The 18741-nt window shown below is 49.1% G+C and overlaps 2 protein-coding genes and 1 long non-coding RNA gene across 11 annotated transcripts in view; 1 reads left to right on the forward strand and 2 right to left on the reverse strand.

The window, feature by feature from the left end:
- Window positions 1-8358, reverse strand: TMEM140 (transmembrane protein 140). The gene is made up of 4 exons (XM_045000130.1): window positions 8092-8358; window positions 3659-3744; window positions 2700-2804; window positions 1-1549 (listed from the first exon to the last, which is right to left on the reverse strand). Exon 4 carries the CDS (start codon window positions 1494-1496, stop codon window positions 921-923), a length of 576 nt encoding a protein of 191 aa, XP_044856065.1. The 5' UTR covers window positions 1497-1549; window positions 2700-2804; window positions 3659-3744; window positions 8092-8358; the 3' UTR covers window positions 1-920.
- A 5297-nt stretch (window positions 8359-13655) lies between these two features.
- Window positions 13656-16108, forward strand: LOC123355390. The gene is made up of 3 exons (XR_006575097.1): window positions 13656-13702; window positions 14134-14211; window positions 15915-16108. It is a non-coding gene; the product is annotated as an uncharacterized LOC123355390 (long non-coding RNA).
- A 349-nt stretch (window positions 16109-16457) lies between these two features.
- Window positions 16458-18741, reverse strand: part of AGBL3 (AGBL carboxypeptidase 3) — a 61868-nt gene continuing 59584 nt past the window's right edge. For 7 of the 9 annotated variants that reach the window (XM_044997793.1, XM_044997783.1, XM_044997754.1 and 4 more), the window contains one exon: window positions 16458-17727. In XM_044997793.1, coding sequence (XP_044853728.1) covers window positions 17331-17727 — 397 coding nt within the window. In that variant the 3' untranslated portion in view covers window positions 16458-17330. The remainder of the gene's footprint in view (window positions 17728-18741) is intronic. The other 2 variants (XM_044997738.1, XM_044997728.1) reach the window with 1 other exon arrangement.

The raw sequence follows: 18741 nt of genomic DNA on the forward strand, positions 1-18741 counted from the left end.
TAAATGAAGACTTTGCACACCACTTCTGAATGGCTGCCGACCCCTGATGTATTCCATAATATTTAATGTTGTATTCAGCAAGACAGCTGACATGCCCTTACTGCGAAGTTTTTGCAAATAAATCTCTGTCAAACTTCAGGGAATATCAAAAAAACCTGTGACCGATGTTTTTTATTCCCAAGTTTAGTGCTTTTAATTAGGTATCTTCTGCATGTCCAGAACCTTCTGCATCTTCACGTTCTGGCATGCAGTGGAAAACATGCTCCATTATCTTTAGAAAGAAATTGCAGAAGAGTGGTTTTTTCAAATGTCATTTGCTTCATTTTGGTTCAGGGATTGGGTTGGAAAGGGGTGACCGGGGAAGGGAAAGGAAGGGAAGGGGGGGGGAGGGTGGTGCCTGGGCAGAGTGAGGGCGGGGCCCAGGTCAGAGCAGGGGTGGAATATAGGCAGGGCCATGGGCTGGGGAGCTAGTGTCCCCAAGCTGCAGCTTCACCCACCGCCCATGACAGCAGATAAGAGCGGGTCGGCTCCCGCACACCCAGCGCGCACTGCAGTGCCCTTATGCAGCGGCCGTATTCACAGAGCTGAAGGCGCCAGCGTGGCCCATTCTGTGTGAGGGAGAGGGCTCGGGGGTCTCTGCCGCTGTGAGGCAGGCCGGGTGGCTCGGTATCTTTGCTCATCGCTCCCTCCCCAGGCTGCGAGCCCAGGCTGCCGTCGGGCATAGGGGCACCAGTTTAATAATATTGCGTTGGGCCCCATAAATCCTAAAGATGGCTCTGTGAACTGCCTGACAAACTTAGACATAGAATAGCGTTTCGGCCCAAGGCTGTACACAAGAGCTAGCTGACTATCAGAGGATTATAAAAACTTGATTGGTACGTTCCCACAAGCTTGCACTGCGTCTTCCTCCCTCTCTGCCTTCAGACCTGCTGCTCCTCAGGGGAAGGGCTGCCCGTTTCAAGAACCTCCTTGAACCACATGAGGTACATAGCAGCAGCAAAAAGCTGGAGCAGCAGCAGGGCCTGAGCCCCAGCTAGTGCCATGAAACCCCCACTGAGTTCAGAAATTTGAATGCAACCCCAGGCCTGGAACAGAAACAAGCCAAGGCCACCAGCCAGAAGAGCAGCCGAGAGGCCCAGCACCACAAACGTCACTTCCCAGGCCTCTCTGGTGTTTGCATATTGGGCCTGTATGATTAAAAATGGGGAGAAGCTACAGAGGACCTGGACAGTGTATACACAGAGCCTTGCCAGCACTAGCTGAAACTGGTCAACCCCCATGTCCATCAGGTCCTTGAATTCTAGGCACTGCAGCTCTCCAGCCGTCTGGTTCCACAGGCAGAAGTTGTAGAAGCCGATTCTTTTGTGGGGAAGGTTGATGATGTTCCCAGCTTCCCACATCAGGGCATAGAGCAACAAGAAAAAGGACCCTGCAGCCAGGAGGAGCATGCTCCAATACAGCTGGCACGCCCCAGTTCTCTGCTTCAACAGACCCATTCTAGTTTCCACACTAGCTCCTCAAGACCACAGTAGCGCCTCCTCGAAGAGACCTGCCATGAGACATGAATGGGGAGAGCCCTCAGTGTCAGTGTTCATGCCAGTAATCCCACTGCTACCTCCATCCCCAGGTAACATGCTGACAGAGGGAGTGGTGCAGCCCCTTCTCAATGGCTGGTCTACTAGAGGGTAACAGCTTACTAGTGCTCAGAGACTTTACAGTCAGAAGGGACCATCATGATCAAGTCTGACCTACTGCACACTGCAGGCTACAGAACTCACCCAGCCACTCTTGTAATAGACCCCTAACCTCTGGCTGAGTTACTGAAATCCTCAAATTGTAATTTAAAGACTTCAAGTTATTGCAAATCCACCATGTACTCTAGTTTAAACCTGCAAGTGACCCCTGCCCCATGGTGCAGAGGCAGGTGAAAAAGCCCCAAGATTCTCTGCCACGTTCAACAGCTGCTGACTGCTTATATGAGGGGCTGTTACACGCACTGTTAGTTTCCTGCATGTGGCAAATAGGGACTTTCCTTCCTCTGGGAACAAGCAAGGGAAGAAAGGAGCAAATTCTGTGAATTAACCAGGAGAACATTTAAACATTAAACTAGAAGCAAACACGATTTCCTGACCACAGCACTGGGCTGCAGGTACAAAGGTTAGAGTTCCAGCTGTCTGTGCAGTGGGGCTCCAGTTTGAAATGTGACTAGAAATACCCTGTTCTCTCCCCAATCCCACAGCCAGTTTGCTCTGGTGACAAGCCAGGAGACGGTCACTGTGCGGAGGAGAGGCATGAGCGTTGCCTGGTTGTTCCACTGTAAGTTACCCATCCGCGTGTCTAGCTTCAACCTAAAGATCTCTGTCAGGGTGGGACCTTCCAGATACAAACTCTTCTCTTCTGGCCTGGGAGTCAGTTATTAGGCCAGTTAGTTGCCAAGCTTGATAGTGTGAAAGCCTTGGTGTCATTTTCTGTAAATGCCTAGATTAGCAGCAGTGTCTCCTCCAAGGGAAAGCACTTTTGCTTTCAGTTCTGGTGAACAGATGAATGAGTCATGGGAAAACAAACACAAGGGGTGGGATTCCTATTGCCTGAAGTGGCAGTTAAGTGCCTACCTTTCCCTCCTGAATCCCAACAGAGGGAACTAAACGATCTGACCGTGGCCTCTAGACCCCAAGGAGACAGGTGCTGTGGGAACCAACCTGAAGGCTCTTGTTCAGCCTGACTTCTTAGCAGTCTTCACTGTCGACTTCACTCTTAGCTCCTTGGCTTTCTTTCAGCTGTATTTCTGTGGCTTGTGATTTAGGCTGAAAACCAAAATCAGATGTAAAAGGACAGTCCCCAGCAGGCCTATGCAGGGAAAGGGATCAGCAAGAACTGCTGCCTCAGCCTCTCCAGGCTGACTTGCTGGTTGCATCTGCATGTAGGTATCAACAAGGGGCTGGGAGTGTATGGGGGCCAGCCTACTCCGTGCTTGGCTTTGAGCACTTCAGAGAGAGAATTTGCCTCTTCAAGCATAGTTAAGGGTAAGATTATGTCACGAAAGTTACGGATTCTGTGACTTTCAGAGACCTCCATGACATTTTCTAGCCCCGGGGTGGCAGGCTGGATCTGTCAGCTGGTGGGGGCTTTGGAGCTCTGAGATGCCGTGGGCAGATCCACCCTCAGATGTTTGGTTCTGGCAATGAGGACTTCACTGAAGTCCCCTTGGATCCTGCTATTGGCTGTCACCACTGAGCCACCAGGGGCAGGTGCTGTCTCACATCTCCCAGAGCCTGGCAGTTATCGCCTGGGGAGGGGATACACTTAAAGCCTCTAAGCCACAAGCTCAAACCATGTTTTAAGTGTATCATGGTGGGACCACTGGGCTGTGCTCAGGGCTCTGGGTGTGGCTGTAGCACAGGTGGTTCCTGGGAATCCTCAGTGCTTCCAGCTCCATGCTGAGAGCCCAGGCCAGGGAGCCGAACTCGCGTCTCCCAGATAGTGCTCATAGCCAGTAAGCAGGTCTCTACGCTAACCAACAGGCCACAATCCATCTTTCTGCTATTTGACAAAGGCTTACATGACAGTGTAGGCGCCCCCTTCCCGCCGCCCACCCGGCTCACCCACTCTTTGAGGGAGGGGCCCAGTTCTCTCAGCATTACCCCTACACCATCAATACCTCACTTCTGCTTCCGCAGGCTTCGCTTAGAGCTCTTCTGGCGAAGCCTGAATGTGCTTCTGCGCTTGTCATTGGGGTCCAGTGCACTGTAACAAACACAACCACACAAATAGCTCAGAAGTAGGTAAAAGCCAGACCCGGGGGAAAAGGGGGGAACCACAGGGCAGGTACGTAGTTGAATAGATTAATAGTTCCCCCTTGATTTCCACCTGGGGCACCCTGCCACCCTCCCCAAAAGACCCTGGTTTCTTGCTGCAGCCTGTCCCATCCAAAGGGGGATGAGACCGGGGGGTGGGGGTGGTCACAGCAGCAAAAAAACTACTTGGCTGACATGGGGTTCTGGGCCTAGTTGGGGTGGGGCAGGAGCTGGGCCAGGGAGCTGGTGCCAGGCCGGCGGCCTGGGAAGGGCTGGCGTGGGAGCGGGTGCCGGGCTAGAGGCCTGGGGGGGGGGCTGGCATGGGAGCAGGTGCCAGGCTGGAGGCCTGGGGGCAGGGCTGGCGTGGGAGTGACCACAGAGGGAGCCCCCAGCAGCCCCTCTGTCAGTACCGCCCTAGCCCCAATCATGTCCCCACCCAACTTCCAACAAGTGTAAAAATAAAAATCAATAGAAAAATAGAAAAAAAAATCTTAAAAATAAAAATCAAGGTTAATTGTCAAATTTAGAACAAAACTGGAATTCTGCCAAACCCACCAATGATGTAAAGGCCCAAAGTCTTGCCATGGCCCTGACTGGATACTCAGTAATACACTGGAGACAGGTCTGGCGGCAGGGGGTGGCGAACTACAATGCCCCATCTGGAACCAGCCTGAAACCCGGGTGGCTATGGGAGTGTAACAATACCAGGAAACTCTATTTAAATACCTGTTATTCTAACATGATGAACTATACAAGGTACCTCCATCAGCACTGAAATGCAGCTGGTGGGGTGGGGCTGCAGCCAGCACGCTTCAGTACAGTATTGCAGGGAGAAGGCCAAGGCAGTGGAGTAAAGCCCTGCTCAACTAGGAAGAGCCCACAGGGTCTTTGATGTGCCCGCAACACAGAGAGGGTCGCGGTTTTTGAAGTCGCAGCTGAATGCCCAACCTCAGCCCCTACATTCCATGGCATTCAGTGGCCGCGGTTCACCCCAGCTGGAGCTGACGCAGGGCCCCGCTCAGGGGTTGAGGGGAGGCAGCTTGCACATCGGCTTCCAACAGCCCCAGAATTCCCAATTTGGGCCCTGGCACTGCTCCGGGAAGCCCTAAGGGCTGCTCTCTGTGTGCCCCAGTCGCTGTGGCATAGCCAGGGTGAAGGCTTGCCAGCCACCTCTCCCGCCTCCAGCTGCCCCGGACGGGTGTGTGCAGAGCCAGCTCGGTGCCTGGCAGAGGTCCCCTGAACCGGGGTATTCTGGAGGGTGGGCCTTACAGCTGCGCTGAAGTCCCTTTGTGACAGCAAAGGTGAACCAAAGGGGGAGAGGGCAGTTCATAAATCTCCCCAAAGTACCGCTCCTGGGAAGATGGAAGGCTGAGCTGACCCACTGGGATTTAAACCTGCATGTGATTGGTGCTGTCCTTTCCCACATAAAGGGCACATGCATTCTTCCAAGGCCAGGGAGTGTCAGCTTGGAGCCAGGGGAAAAACAAAGACAGGAAAGAACTCTGTGCGCGTGCGAGTGCGTGCCCTGCCCACCCGTCCGTCCATCTCCAGAGTCTGCAGTGACTCTGCCTCTCAAAATGGCTGCCTGTCCTGCAAGCAGGCAGTAGAGTTCTTAGATATTTAAAAGGTGCCCGAAACAGACACATCAATTACATTGTCAACACACGCCACCAGCAGCCGTTTTCAGGTGGGCACCATTGGGGCCTGTCATCAGGGATGAGCTCTTCCTCTGCCGCTACCATGCGGTAATTCGTCAAAAGGCTCTGTCCCTGCTAATCTATCATTCCTATATATCAGAAAGGCCATGGCCCAGCTACCTGCACCAGTATGGGGAGGGCGTGGTGGTCTTATCATTTTCTACTGCACCTGCTTGTTCCATCTCTCCCCTGGTTTGAATGGAGGGTGCCCCACTTCAGAGGGGAGGATCTGAGTAAATCAGGCAGCTCTCCAAAACGAGATTGGTTGCTCAGCCCTTTCTCGGCCTGACACTGTGCCCTGGTTCTGGCTTAGACAAGGACAGCCAGAGAGAGGGTGGGAAACAGAAGGAACAGGGGAAGGAGAGAAAACAATCAGAGCAGAGGAGACATCAGAGAAGAGGAGAAAACAGAAGAAGCCTGAAGAAGATCCATGCTACCAGAAACAGCAGCCCTGCCAGTCTCAGATGGGAGGGCCCACTCTTGGCTTCAGAACTTGGCAGAAATAACAGAATGACTAAGTCGTCTGACCCAGGGTAAGCGCTCTGCAGAACTAAACCACAATGAAAAACAAACAAGCAAAGGGGGAGGAGGAAGGGAAAAGAGATCCTGTTTCCTTTGGCATTCCAGATTAATCGCCAGTCTCCTGAACATCTCTAGAGCACACCCTAAAATGCTTCCAGATTGCATGTGTCACTCTGGAAGATGGGAACTAGAGCAGATGTCCCCCTTCCCCACCATTTGAAACTGAAAAACATTCAGCAGTTCAAACTTGACCCCTTGACCTCTGTTTTCCTCTCGGGGGCCCCCCACCCTACTCCATTCTGACACAGCTGGAGTGTTCTTCCTCACCTACTGATCCCTGCTAGGTCTTTGCCAAACCATTTTGGGACCTGAGCAGAATTCTGGACTAAATGGTGATAACTTTTGTGACAGCCCCATCCCCAAATTACAGATCTGTAGACAACTAGAGCGGTGTCTCTCAACCTTTTCAGACTACTGTTCCCCTTTAGTCAGATTTGTCGTGTGTACCTCCAAGTTACACCTCACTTAAAAACGACTTGCTTACAAAATCAGACATAAAAATTACAAAAGTGTCACAGCCACACTATTACTGAAAAATTGCTGGACTTTCTCATTTTTACCATACAATTACAAAATAAATCAATTGGAATATAAAGTACTTACATTTCAGTGTATAGTATATAGAGCAGTATAAACAAGTCATTATATGAAATTTTAGTTGACTAAGCACTGACTACGCTAGTGCTTTTTATGTAGCCTGTTGTAAAACTAGGCGAATATCTAGATGAGTTGATGTACCCCCTGGAAGAGCTCTCTCTACCCCCTGGGGTATGCATCCCCCTGGTTGAGAACCACTGAACTAGAGTACAGCTGGTATGTTTACTGCGTGCATAGGTGTGTCTGTGGAGATAATCTGTAACAGTGGGTGTACTGGTCTGCATGTGTATGAGCAGGTGGGTTTAAGTAAATGGCATGTAGTTGATAGGGGTAGGGATGAGCTCTGCAAAAACACAGGCGAAGTCATCCCTTTCCCCCCCTCCCCCGTCCTCTTCCTTCCCCTGTGGCTGGAAACAGCTCTCGTCTCTTCCCTCCCACACAGTGCCAAGGCTCCTGCTGCCATGTTCTGGTGTGAACCCTGGCAGAAATCAGGGGGGAGGGGGAGGAACGTTCACTGAAAATGTAGGTGTGAGTGAGATTAGGTGCCTAAAGGATTTGGTAGGGGGGTTTCTGGATCACAGTGGAGCCTACACTGGGACTTAGGTGTCTGAACCCCAGAATTAAACCCCTTTGTGGATCTGAGCCATAATTATCACTTATAACATGAAAACTAAAAATAATGGGGGCTGGTTCTGCTCTCAGTTACTCTGTTTTTTCATGGTTATAATACTCCACTGAAATCAATGGTGTTGCTCATGAGTTGCCCCGGGGCGAGAGAAGAATCAGGCCGAGGAGATGTAAACACTGATAGGGACATTTGACTGTGTGAGAGCCTGGAAGTTAGGTAGATACAATACAAAAATGCTAATAACCAGATTTTTACTTTTTCAATCAATTCAACTGACATCCTCAAGTAGAAATCTAATCCACTGCAAAAAGAGAGAGTGGAAAGTAGTTTCAGGTGCTTCACATATTCTCTTGAGCCCAATTCCCTATTTCTGTGATTCTTTACAGTCACATTTTTTTCCCATTAAAAATTTTTGCTTTCTCTCCCCTCTTGCGGTGCAAAAATCCCATGCAAACAACAAAGGAAGCTGACTATACAGAGAGTACTGCCAATTTCACAGAGTAAACAACAGGGGAAACTGACTATGATTAAACTAACTATACCCATAATGCTCTCAAATACACAAAGGAATCAAACTGAAAAAATAAATATATGTCTCCCGCATCTCTTTCCATTAGACTGATCGTAGGCATTCCATATATAACAGCAACAGGTAAACAATTCAGACAGAAGTAGGATTTTTAAGTTGATAGGGTCCCTTTAAAAGACTCAGGAGGGAATAGACCCCTGTATTTTGCATGCACAATATAATCTCAAAGAGACATCGCTCCTAGCCCACCAATAGGGTACTTACATGAGGACCACCATTGTGCTGATTGCTGAAGCCAAAAAGAAACACCAGCAAGAAGCGGCACTTGAAGTCCCGTTCAGTTGATCCTCTTTAGCACAGTTCAACGGCACTGTCTGGGATGGTGCGAGAGCAAACCTCGAGCCTGTGCACTTCAGCTGGTCTGAAGCTATTTACTTATGATGATAAACTTTGCCCTTGGTTATGTTTTGACTCAACAGATTTCACTTTCATTTTGACTGTTTGGGACTTCCCACACAATACTGGTTCTAGCCTAGTCACATGAATGTTCGTAATGCCACACCCTATTGTTAACCAATTTACAAAACAAATTTAGCACGGAGCTGGAGTGCTCAGGCAGATTTGCACTTGTTTCCTCGGCTGCTACTAAAAAGGGGGTTACTTACTGAGCGTAAAGCCAGGCTTCACTAGAAACTTTTGCCAGTAGAGCAATGTCAGTTGCAGCTGTGATGCTTTTACAACTTTTCTATACCAGCAAAAGCCCTAGTTTAGATAGTTATAGTGGCCTAAAAGTGCGTTTGCTGTGGCATCTTACTTTGCTTGGGGAACAGCTATAAGCTATACTGGCAAAAGCACTTTTGCTGGTATAAGCTGTGTTCACAGTAGGAGGGGTTTGGCCTTATAGCTATGCTGTACTATACTAGCTTTTCTAGTCTAGACCCTGACCTAAGTCTTTTTTTCTCACTCCCATTGACCCTCTTTTCTTCAGATCCCAACTTTCAGTATAGCTTCTGGTGGTTCTGAGTGTCCACTGCCCTTCACACACAAACACACCCGTTGTCTATGAAATTCTAGGTCTCTTAGGAACTGTCACACTGCACAGTGGTTATCTGTCAACTACTTCTCAGAAAAAGTTCCATGTGGCCAGGCAGATAACTAGTGCGGTCTGGCGGCAATGACATGAAGGAGAACAATACTTACCCCCAAAGAACTGTGCAGAGGATTAGTTATAGAATCGCTTTAAAGTGCTCTGAAGGTGTAAAAACGTGTATAGATTATTTTTACCTTCAGCAGAATCAGTCAGGAGATCAGATCAGAGCCCCAGAAAAAAGCAGCAATTACACCAGCTTTTTGAATTCTGATACTTCCAGGCTTCAGGAAGTCACCCCAAACTTTGCAAAATCAGAGAGTGGTAAAAAGAGGGGGGTTTAGCTTTAGGACCGTGGGCTCATTAGTCACAGAAAAGAATATACACAGAATTGATTTGCTTCTACTGATACAGTGTAGAATGAGCATGGACTATGAAATGGAATTCTAACCTGTTCCCCATTCACACTAACAGAGCATTTACACAAACAAGTGGAAGAACTAAGTGCCTTGAAGCAAAAATATTAATTCACCTTCTTGACTCAAATTTGTACACAGATTTGTTGAAGAAAGCACCCTGAGTTCACCATGGTCAGAATTCACACAGCCTAGACTGGGAGCTATGAAACAATGACCTAAAGAAGATCTAACGGTATGTCTATGCTGGCAGAGTTACAGTGCCGGCTGTTACAGCGCTGCTCAGAGAGCACTGAAAGGAAACCGCTATTGTGTGTTCACACTGTCAGCTGCTGGTGCAATAGTGTGTTCACACTTGCAGCAGTATTCGGAGTGGTGCAATCTGGGCAGCTATCCCACAGAGCACCTCTCTCTCTTCTGCCACTAAGAGTTGTGGGAAGGAGGAGGGGGTCGTGGGACATCCTGGGTCCTGTCCCGATGCCCTGTGATGCATTGCTTCACATCCCAGCAATGCCTGTACTTCCTTCCGCATTTAGCACCATCTTTCAACCCTTTGTGTACTGCATGCTCTGCCTCTTCAGTCTGCAGGAATGGATCCTGCACTGTTGACCAGTATGCTGCTCGCTCTGGCTAACACATCATGAGTGGCAGTAGAGTTATTCCTTAAACTACAAAGGCAAGAGGAGTTTGACATTGATTTTGCCACATGTAGTAGCTCTGACACAAGATTGCTTGTGGCATTCCCGGAGGTGCTGACCAAAGTGGAACGCCAGAGACCAGGGCTATTATAGGGGCACAGCACAGGGTAATAAGGATCAGGGATGCCTTGAGGCAGCAATTTGAAGCTGAAAGTCACTAATATTTGTTGCCATGCTTGGGAGTGCAGTGCTTGTAATGCTAGGAGGTGATAGTTATTGGTGCAGAAGGTGCATTATGAAGGTGTAAGAAAACTGCCTGTTGCTTTGCAGGGCTCTGTTTGCTTTCAATTAATGGAATAATCGCTTTCAAACCAAAACAATTCTTTTATTAAAAAACAACCACCAGAGGGGAGAGAGAAACAAAAACACACACATCAGCATTGTTGCACTTCTCCAAGCTCCTGACTGCATGCATCTCTGACCTCCAAGTTATCCTCTGCCTCTGGGTCCCCCTCCGCCTCCCACTCCACATCCTCGTTGAAGATTTTCTCCCCTGGCTTGGTCCACTCTTGACTGGCATGCAAGCCACCGAAGTATCCACAGTGGCCTTCGCAGTGGAGGTGAGGTCACCATCGACTATCGTGTCCAGCTCTTTGAATAACCAGCAGCTCATGGGCGCAGCACCGGAGTGGCAGTTTGCCTCCTGTGCCTTGTGGTAGGTGTTCTGCAGCTCCTTCACTTTGACCGTGCACTGCAGTGTGTCCCAGTCATGGTCCCTTTCTGTCATGCATCATGAAATCTGTTTGTAGGTATCATAATTCCTACTGCTGGAGTGCAGCTGGGACTGGACTCCAAATGCTGATGAGGTCCAGCAGCTCGGCATTGCTCCAATCAGGGGATGCCTAGTGCATGGAGCAGGCATGGTCACCTGGAAAGATGAGCTGAGACCACCACATGTGTCACCAAGCAAACAGGAAGGGAATTTCAAAATTCCCAAAGAAGGGGTGGGGATGATGGTTGGTCACCTGAGGGCAGGGCAGTAGAGTTCAAATCGATGACCAGAGAGGCGAGAAGAGGCATTGTGGGACACCTCCCAGAGGCAAATTGCAGTGCGGTAATCAACGAGGGTGTCTACACTGGCACCATGGTGCTGTACCGCCGGCGCAGAAAGCTGTACACCTCTCATCGGGGTGGTTTTTTTACAGCGCTGCTGTGACATTGCAGTCCATAATGTTTTATCTCTGAGGGTGACATATTACCTGTAATCAGTTTCTTAATGTATTAGGCTTAGACTTGAATGTTTTTGCTTTATTTTGCTTGGTGACTTACTTTGTTCTGTCTGTTATTACTTGAAACCACTTAAATCCTACTTTTTATACTTAATAAAATAACTTTTGTTTATTAATGAACCCAGAGTAAGTGACTAATACCTGGGGGAGCAAACAGCTGTGCATCTCTATCAGTGATATAGAGAGTGGACAATTTATGAATTTATCCTTTATAAGCTTTATACAGAGTAAAACAGATTTTTGGGGGTTTGGCTCCCACTGGGAGCTGGGTATCTGGATGCTGGAGATAGGAAACATGCTGAGCAGTTTTTAGTTTAAGTCTGCAGCTTTGCGGGTGTGGCCCAGACCTGGATCTGTGTTGTAGCAGGCTAGCATGTCTGGCTCAACAAGGTGGGGTTCTGGAGTCCCAAATTGGCAGGGAAAATGGCTCAGAGGTAATTCAAGCACATCAGGTGACAGTCCCAAGGGTGTCTCTGTGACCAAATTTGTCACAGCTGCAGCTGCACAGTTTCGGCGCACTAAGTGGCTTGGCAGCAGGGCCAGCTCCAGGCACCAGTGAAGAAAGCAGGTACCTGGGGTGGCCAACAGAAAGGGGTGGCACTCCATCCTTTGTTGGGGTGGCAAGTCCGGGTCAGCGGCAGTGGCACTTCGGTGGCAGCTGAATCGGTCCACTTCAGTCTTCGGCAGCAATTCGGTGGGAGCTCAATCAGGTTTTTCTTTTTTTTTCTTTCTTCTTTTTTTTTCGCAGCCTGGGGCCAGGGCCGTCCGGAGGATTCAGGGGGTCTGGGGTCTTCGGTGCCGCCGAATTGCCACCGAAGACCGGGCACTTTGGCGGTGGGTCCCGGGGCAGAAGGACCCCGCACAGCTAAATTGTCACCGAAGACACGGAGTGGAAGAAGCTCCGGGGGCCCAGGCCCCACCAGAGTTTTCTGGGGCCCCCGGAGCAAATGAAGGACCCCTCTCCAGGGGCCCGGAAAACTCTCGTGGGGGCCCCTGTGGGGCCCAGGGCAAATTACCCCACTTCCCCCCCCCCCCCGGGCAGCCCTGCCTGGGGCAGCAAAAAAGCTGGAGCCGGCCCTGCTTGGCAATGTATACACCCAGGAGTTACAATGCAGAAAGCTGCTTTACTGTGCAGAAACTTGCCGCTGTAGACAAGGCCTAAGAAAAAGACCAGTAACTAGAGAATGTAAAAGTGCAATAGAAGCACATATAAAACAAGTGACATGAAAGACTATTCCCTGAATAAAGGGCATATACAACAGGAGGAGGCTGGAAAAAGCACCGGGTGAGTTACTACATTGTCCTTTCTGGAGACATGAATTCCAATCCTGTTTCAAATCACAAGTGAAAATGCTGATTTGTCTCAGATGATGCTCTGGATTAAGAAAAAAAGGGGATGCTCCATGCAGTTAGGCTTGAGGTGTATAAGCAAAGCAGGTCCTGGCTCAGTGAAGGGCACAATAACCAACTGGAATCAGCAGAGGAGGTAGGTGAATTAGAAATGTTACATTTTACTTATTGTCATTGTTGGCCATAGCTTTTACTGCTTGCTTTGCTTCACTATTTGTTTTCCAAGGAGGCTGGGTTTGTGTTCCTCTGATGGAGGCAGGATTCCCCAGGTACCTTGCCCTGTAAGGTCTGAGGCCTTTTTCTGCAGCCATAGTAGGAGAGCAGCAGCCATGAGCCAAGACTCAGGAAGTCACATCCTCACATTCCTTCTAAATTATATCAAAACAATGTAATATTGGGCTGTTAAGAAGGCACCATCGCCAGATAAGCAAGGAATCTCCTAAGATGTTTAAAGAAAACTTTGTTTGATGGCCCTCTGTCTGGCAAGGAATCTCTTATCAACAGTTGGGGGTGTGAAATCTATTTTGTTTATCTCTATGGTTTCTGTCTGCTTCTTTGATTGTTTCTGTCGCATAATTAATTCTACAAGATTTAAATCAACTAAGATGGTGGGGTATGAATTATTTCACAATATGTTAGGACTGGTCAAAAAATTATTTTCTAACATTTCAGTAAAATGATTGGTTGAAGTATAGCTAAGCGGAACTCAAGTTTCACTAGATAAACTGAGGTCCAAGAAAGAGACCAGCTGGGAAGGAAAAAGAAAGGAAAAGGGAAAAGAATAATAGGAAGGAAAGACCTGAAAGTAGAACTCACCCCCCAAGACACAGCCCAAGAGCAGAGCTGCTAAGAATCCTCTGCATGACTGTGACATGAAGCACCAGAATCCAGATGAGACTGAACTTGCCTGGGCAACGGGGAAAGTCCACCTGTGTGATCAGCATTGGTGAGTACAGCACTGTATGCTTAGCATGTGTATTTTGCTTGGTAATTGTTAATAAATAGAAGATAAGGATATTACTGTGTAAGGCTCTTTCACTGGTAAAAAGATCCTGGAAATGTACAGAGGAGTATGCCCCGAGCCCTAGGAAATGGGTAAGAGTGGGTACTTAAGTGAACCAGATTACACCCGGAGCCTTAGGAATTGGGCATGGGTGGCCCTGAGCCCTAGAAACTGAGTAAGGGCAGGTGCCTTTCGCCCAGAGCCCAGCCAGAGACCTGGCAAAGGGCGAGGGTGTGTAAATCAACCAGGTTATGCCTTGAGTCCTAGGAACTGAGTAAAGGTGGGCGCCCTAGAGTGTGCGGGTAACAGCCCCACATCTGCCACTGCTGTTGAGGCTGCTATACCTGGAGGTAGAGTGCTTCAGGGCCCGTGAGGAGTGTTTGGGGGCCAGGCCATGACCTCCTAGTAAATGTACCATCGTTTTAAACTGATACTGTAATTTGTTATCCTGGTGAGGTATCAATACTGTTTGCAACATCTGCATGCTGGACCTAACCCACTTCATGTTTTCTTTCAACTGCAGGAAAACCTGCTGGAACTGCCAGCTGGAGAGTAGCAAGTGTGAACCTTCTGTGCAAAGGCTGTACAGCTAGTCATGTCTGTAAGTCTTTATGGGATCAGGCCTTAACATTTCATACACCACTCTCACTAGTCACATGCATGGAGTGAGTGTTCAGAGGATCGATGCGCTGTACTAAAATGAGCTATCTTGAGATCGCTACTGGCTCAGGATACAGCTGAAGCATCTACAGTTACAGCATTATCCTGTTTACTTGCAATATCCTGTTGTTCAGTACACAAGAGGAGGAAGTCAACTCTGTGTTACTGTGACATTCCCAGGGCATAGGGAAGCTGTGTTTGTTGTGATATAAAGCCGAGTAAATATGAGAGGGGGTTCCTTTTGGGGCTCTCTGTTATCTGACCCCCATTTCATGTGAGCGTGGATATGTTCCACAATGGTAATAGATACACATTTCTGGGACAGGGGCGTCAGGTTTGTATAATTTTTGGTGGTGCCCAGAACGGATCCAAGTCCCGCCCCGTCCCCCCACCTGCCTTGTAAGCCGATATATATTTTTAAAAATAATGTAAAAATGGTCTGGAAACAGTAAGTGTTTAACAGTTTCCCTATATTGCACAATGTGGGGGTGGGCGGGGGGATGAGGGCTCTGGCTGGGGGTGAGGGCTGCAGGGTGGGGCCAGGGATGAAGGGTTCAGGAGGGGGCTCAGGGCTGGGACAGAGGGTAGGGGTGCAGGGGGGTGAGGGCTCTGGCTGGGGGTGCAGGCTCTGGGTGGGGGCAGGGATCAGGAGTTTGGAGTGCAGGCAGGCCCCCCAATCCTCTCCTTGCCGGCAGCAGCAAGCTCCAGGGGAGCCCCCCCCCCACCTGACAGGACACTCACTCCACCACTGTCACTGCATGTGCTCCTAGGGACCCTCTCAGGTCCAAGGAGTTACACTTCCCCGGAGCAAGAAATCCTCATTCAAAAACAAGAGCGACAAGAGTTCAGAGGGAAATCAACAAACTTTCTCCCCCTCTCAACTCCGGAGAGAGACTGGGGTGGGGTGGGGGGTGAGACTTCATGCTGCATCCCGGGAGAAGCCCTGAAAGGAGCTGCTCACGTGCGGGAGGTGCAGCGAGAAGTCCTGCTGGCCACAGGGAAGCATGAGGCTACATTGCACCCAGGGAGGCAGAAGGGAAAGAAGCTGGCTCAGTGGGAGGGGGAAGGAGGAGAAGCAGTGAAGTTGTTTGCTGCTAGGAGACAGAAAAACAGCCTGAGTTTCTCCCCCCAAAGTGGAGATGGGGAGGAGGAAGCGTGGGGGGGGAGGGGTTGGAGTGCTCTGGCTACAGCCACAAAGAAGAGAAACTAGCAAAAGAAAAGAAAAGAAAAGAAAAGCAGAGGAGAGGAAGGGAAAGAACAAGCCCAAAGCAGGCTGAGCAGCCACCTGGGGCTCCCTGAGCTGCTGCAGTCACTCACTCACTCCTCTGAACCTCCACCCAAACACCTGAGCCTGCCACCAGCACCACTCCCTTTTGTAGCCAGCAGCGGCAGCCGCCAGCGAAGGAGCACAGCGCAGAGCGGCAGGGCAGCCGCCTGCTGCCCAGGGCACAGGCAGGGACGCTCTGGGGGAGGCATGTGGCAGCAGGTGGGGTCAGGGGATGCTCTGCGGGAGTTGTGAGGGGTGGCAGGCGGGGCTGGGGGAGAGACCCAGCCCCCAACATTGGTGGAGCTGGGCCCCTGTGCCCTGAATATTGCTGGAGCCTGGGAATCATAGACCCATGTAACTCACCGCCCATGTTCCAGGATTCATCACAAACTGCGTGAGCTCTCATGGAACCTCCCTGAAAAACTGCCCTGAAGCCAGTTTACTCAGCTGCGTGGGAATTCTCCTTGGCTGGTTGAGGATTCCCTGTGCAGAGAGGAATCCTGCTGGTGGTGTGAGCTGTGGCTGCCAGACTAGGCCCTGGAGGTTGCTGACTGTTGGTGCAGGTTAAAGTAGGCTGATCTAATCTGTGCCAGTGGACTGGCCTGGCGCTGAGCTGCCCAGTGATCAGGAGGGTGCAAATGGCACCTTTACAATCTGCTCTGGAGCTATGCTGAGGCACACTGGTCACAGCTCAGGATCTGTCCCACTACTTGAAGGTTTCCTATGGTGCCTATCATTAACTGAGGCAATTAGGAATTACATGGAAATCCAGTCCTGGGATTTCCAGGAAACTTCCTGTTCAGTTTTACTGACTGTAAGAATGCCTAATAATTTCTATTTTGTGGGGAACACTGTATATCAGTTCAAGGAATAAAACCAGAAACATGCATTGCATCATTGCCCCATATGTTAAGCTCTTCTCATAGGGTCACATGTTCGAACAACACACCTTTATTCTAGTCACAACAAACACTAAACGCACAGCGAGGTTCTGGGATACAATGCACTCAGGTATCGTCTGAGTACTGAGAGAAGCATCTCTGCACTTAGCACTTTTAGCCAACTCTACTGATGTTCTCAAACCCCAAGCTAGTGTCCTTGGGATTAATCCCGGCCCATCTTTGGGAAGGAACAAATATTAAATAGGCATAAGCACAATGGATTAGCTGGACAGCAACAAAGACAGCAGTTCTAGTCACATCTAGGATCCAGCACCATAGCAAGGCATGCGACAAGATGGAATTTTTTAAGGCACTTTACTTACTTTTAGCTTTTTAATTTTAGAATAAACTTCTGTTTTTTGCTTTTGCCTCACAGTGCAATAACATCCTCCTTTACTTCCCCAGACTCTCTAGCATAGGCAGTCCCTGATCTGCATTCCCTATATTCCCCCAAAGGTCCTAATCTGTGACTAGCAACCTTCAGCTGTACAGAACTGGATGGAATTCCCCTAGGAGTCCATTAGCACTGTTTCTTAAAGTGGCTGATAGGGTCTGAACTGAGTAACACAAATCCTTCCCCTTTTTAGTTTTCCATTCTGGTCAGACATCATTTTAATTCTGAAGAAGTCAGATGATTCAGGTGTTTTTCTTATGTCTGAAATTCACTGACAAAAAATGAAAAAATTCTAAAACAAACTTAAATGCTGTGCCTTCTTTAGCTGTCACTCAGAGGTTCCGGAAAACTAGAATCTGTCTTTCAGGACAGTGTGAGGCTAAACTTCTTTGCACTGTATACACTTCTGCTGCATTTTCAGAGCACTCCTGCCAAAGGGTTTCCCCAGGACTGGAGTCCTAATCCCTCAGGGTATCTGATGTGAAGCCACTCATTTCCCAGTGTTGATGTCCTGTCTGAATGGAGCCTGGCTGGCTGTATATTTTAGCTTGTAAGGTACCGTTTTTCACAACATTTGCATCAATTTCTAAGCCTGACAGGAAATTCACCCAGTTGCGACTGGACGGTCTTGTAAGTAGAGTCTGTGACCCAGGCTCCAGAGTTTTTCTCTTAGCCACTGCCTTGGTCTCACTATTGCACAATAATCCTTTTGTTGATGTCTTCTTCATGGCACATAGCAAAGATGCTGGATGGAATGTTTCTCTGTTGTCATGTTGGGACAGTAAAATCATTTTGCTTGATAATGTAGGCCTAGACATGTTCCCTTTCATATTTGAACAAGTTGCCAGGTCTGCTCTGTATAGAAAAACAAAACATGTCAGTCAGTGCCTTACATGTATCTCAGTCTACCCTATTCAACTTGCATTATAGACATGTCTACAAAATACCATCTGGATACCAGAGGATTCAGGGGGCCTGGGGTCTTCGGTGGCGGGGGGCCCCGCCGCCGAATTGCTGCCGAAGACCCAGCACTTCGGTGGTGGGTCCTGGGGCGGAAGGACCCCCCGCCACGGGTCTTCGGGGCACTTCGGAGGCAGGTCCCGGAACGGAAGGACCCCCGACCGCCGAATTGCCACCGAAGACCCAGAGCGGAAGAAGCTCCGGGGGCCCCGGCCCCGCAAGAGTTTTCTGGGGCCCCCGGAGCGAGTGAAGGCTCCTGCTCCAGGGGCGCTGAAAAACTGTCGTGGGGGCCCCTGCGGAGCTGGGGCAAATTGCCCCACTTGCCCCTCCCCCCCGGGCGGCCCTGTCCAATTCTGTCTATCAAATCAATTGATCTATCATTCTAGGTATTTTACAAATTCTATATTGTAGTTAATAACTCTTTCTAGCAGCATACAAATATAATCAAAGGAGATTTCTTCTACTATTGGCTAAATCCAGTGCTGGCCACACTCAGTTGAACTGCTCAGTACTGGGTTTTGACTTAGTTTTGGGGTACAAACCATTGAGAGGTGGAGATAAAGAAGAGGTAGTGAGAGGGCAGTCCTAGCCAAATTGCATTCTGGGTAACTGAACATGCTGGGAAATTTAAACAGCTAGGGTTCAACTGGATATGAGATAGTTTTTACTTCCTGTGCGAAACTGTTGTATAGTATCATGCCTCATAAATCGTTGCAAATCAACTCACAGGTGTCCATTGTCAATAAAATGATACCTACATACAGATTTTGTATGATTGTAAAGTGCTATGGGATTCTCCTGGATGACAGATGATAATTATTATAATCTATATGGCTTATGACCCTCCAATTTATCTATCACAGAGCATGAGATATGCATGTCAGTCTCAAAAGATAGGTTGAGTGGCTT

This window comes from Mauremys mutica, chromosome 1 (genome assembly GCF_020497125.1).
Source record: "Mauremys mutica isolate MM-2020 ecotype Southern chromosome 1, ASM2049712v1, whole genome shotgun sequence".
Taxonomy (NCBI): Eukaryota; Metazoa; Chordata; order Testudines; family Geoemydidae; genus Mauremys; species Mauremys mutica.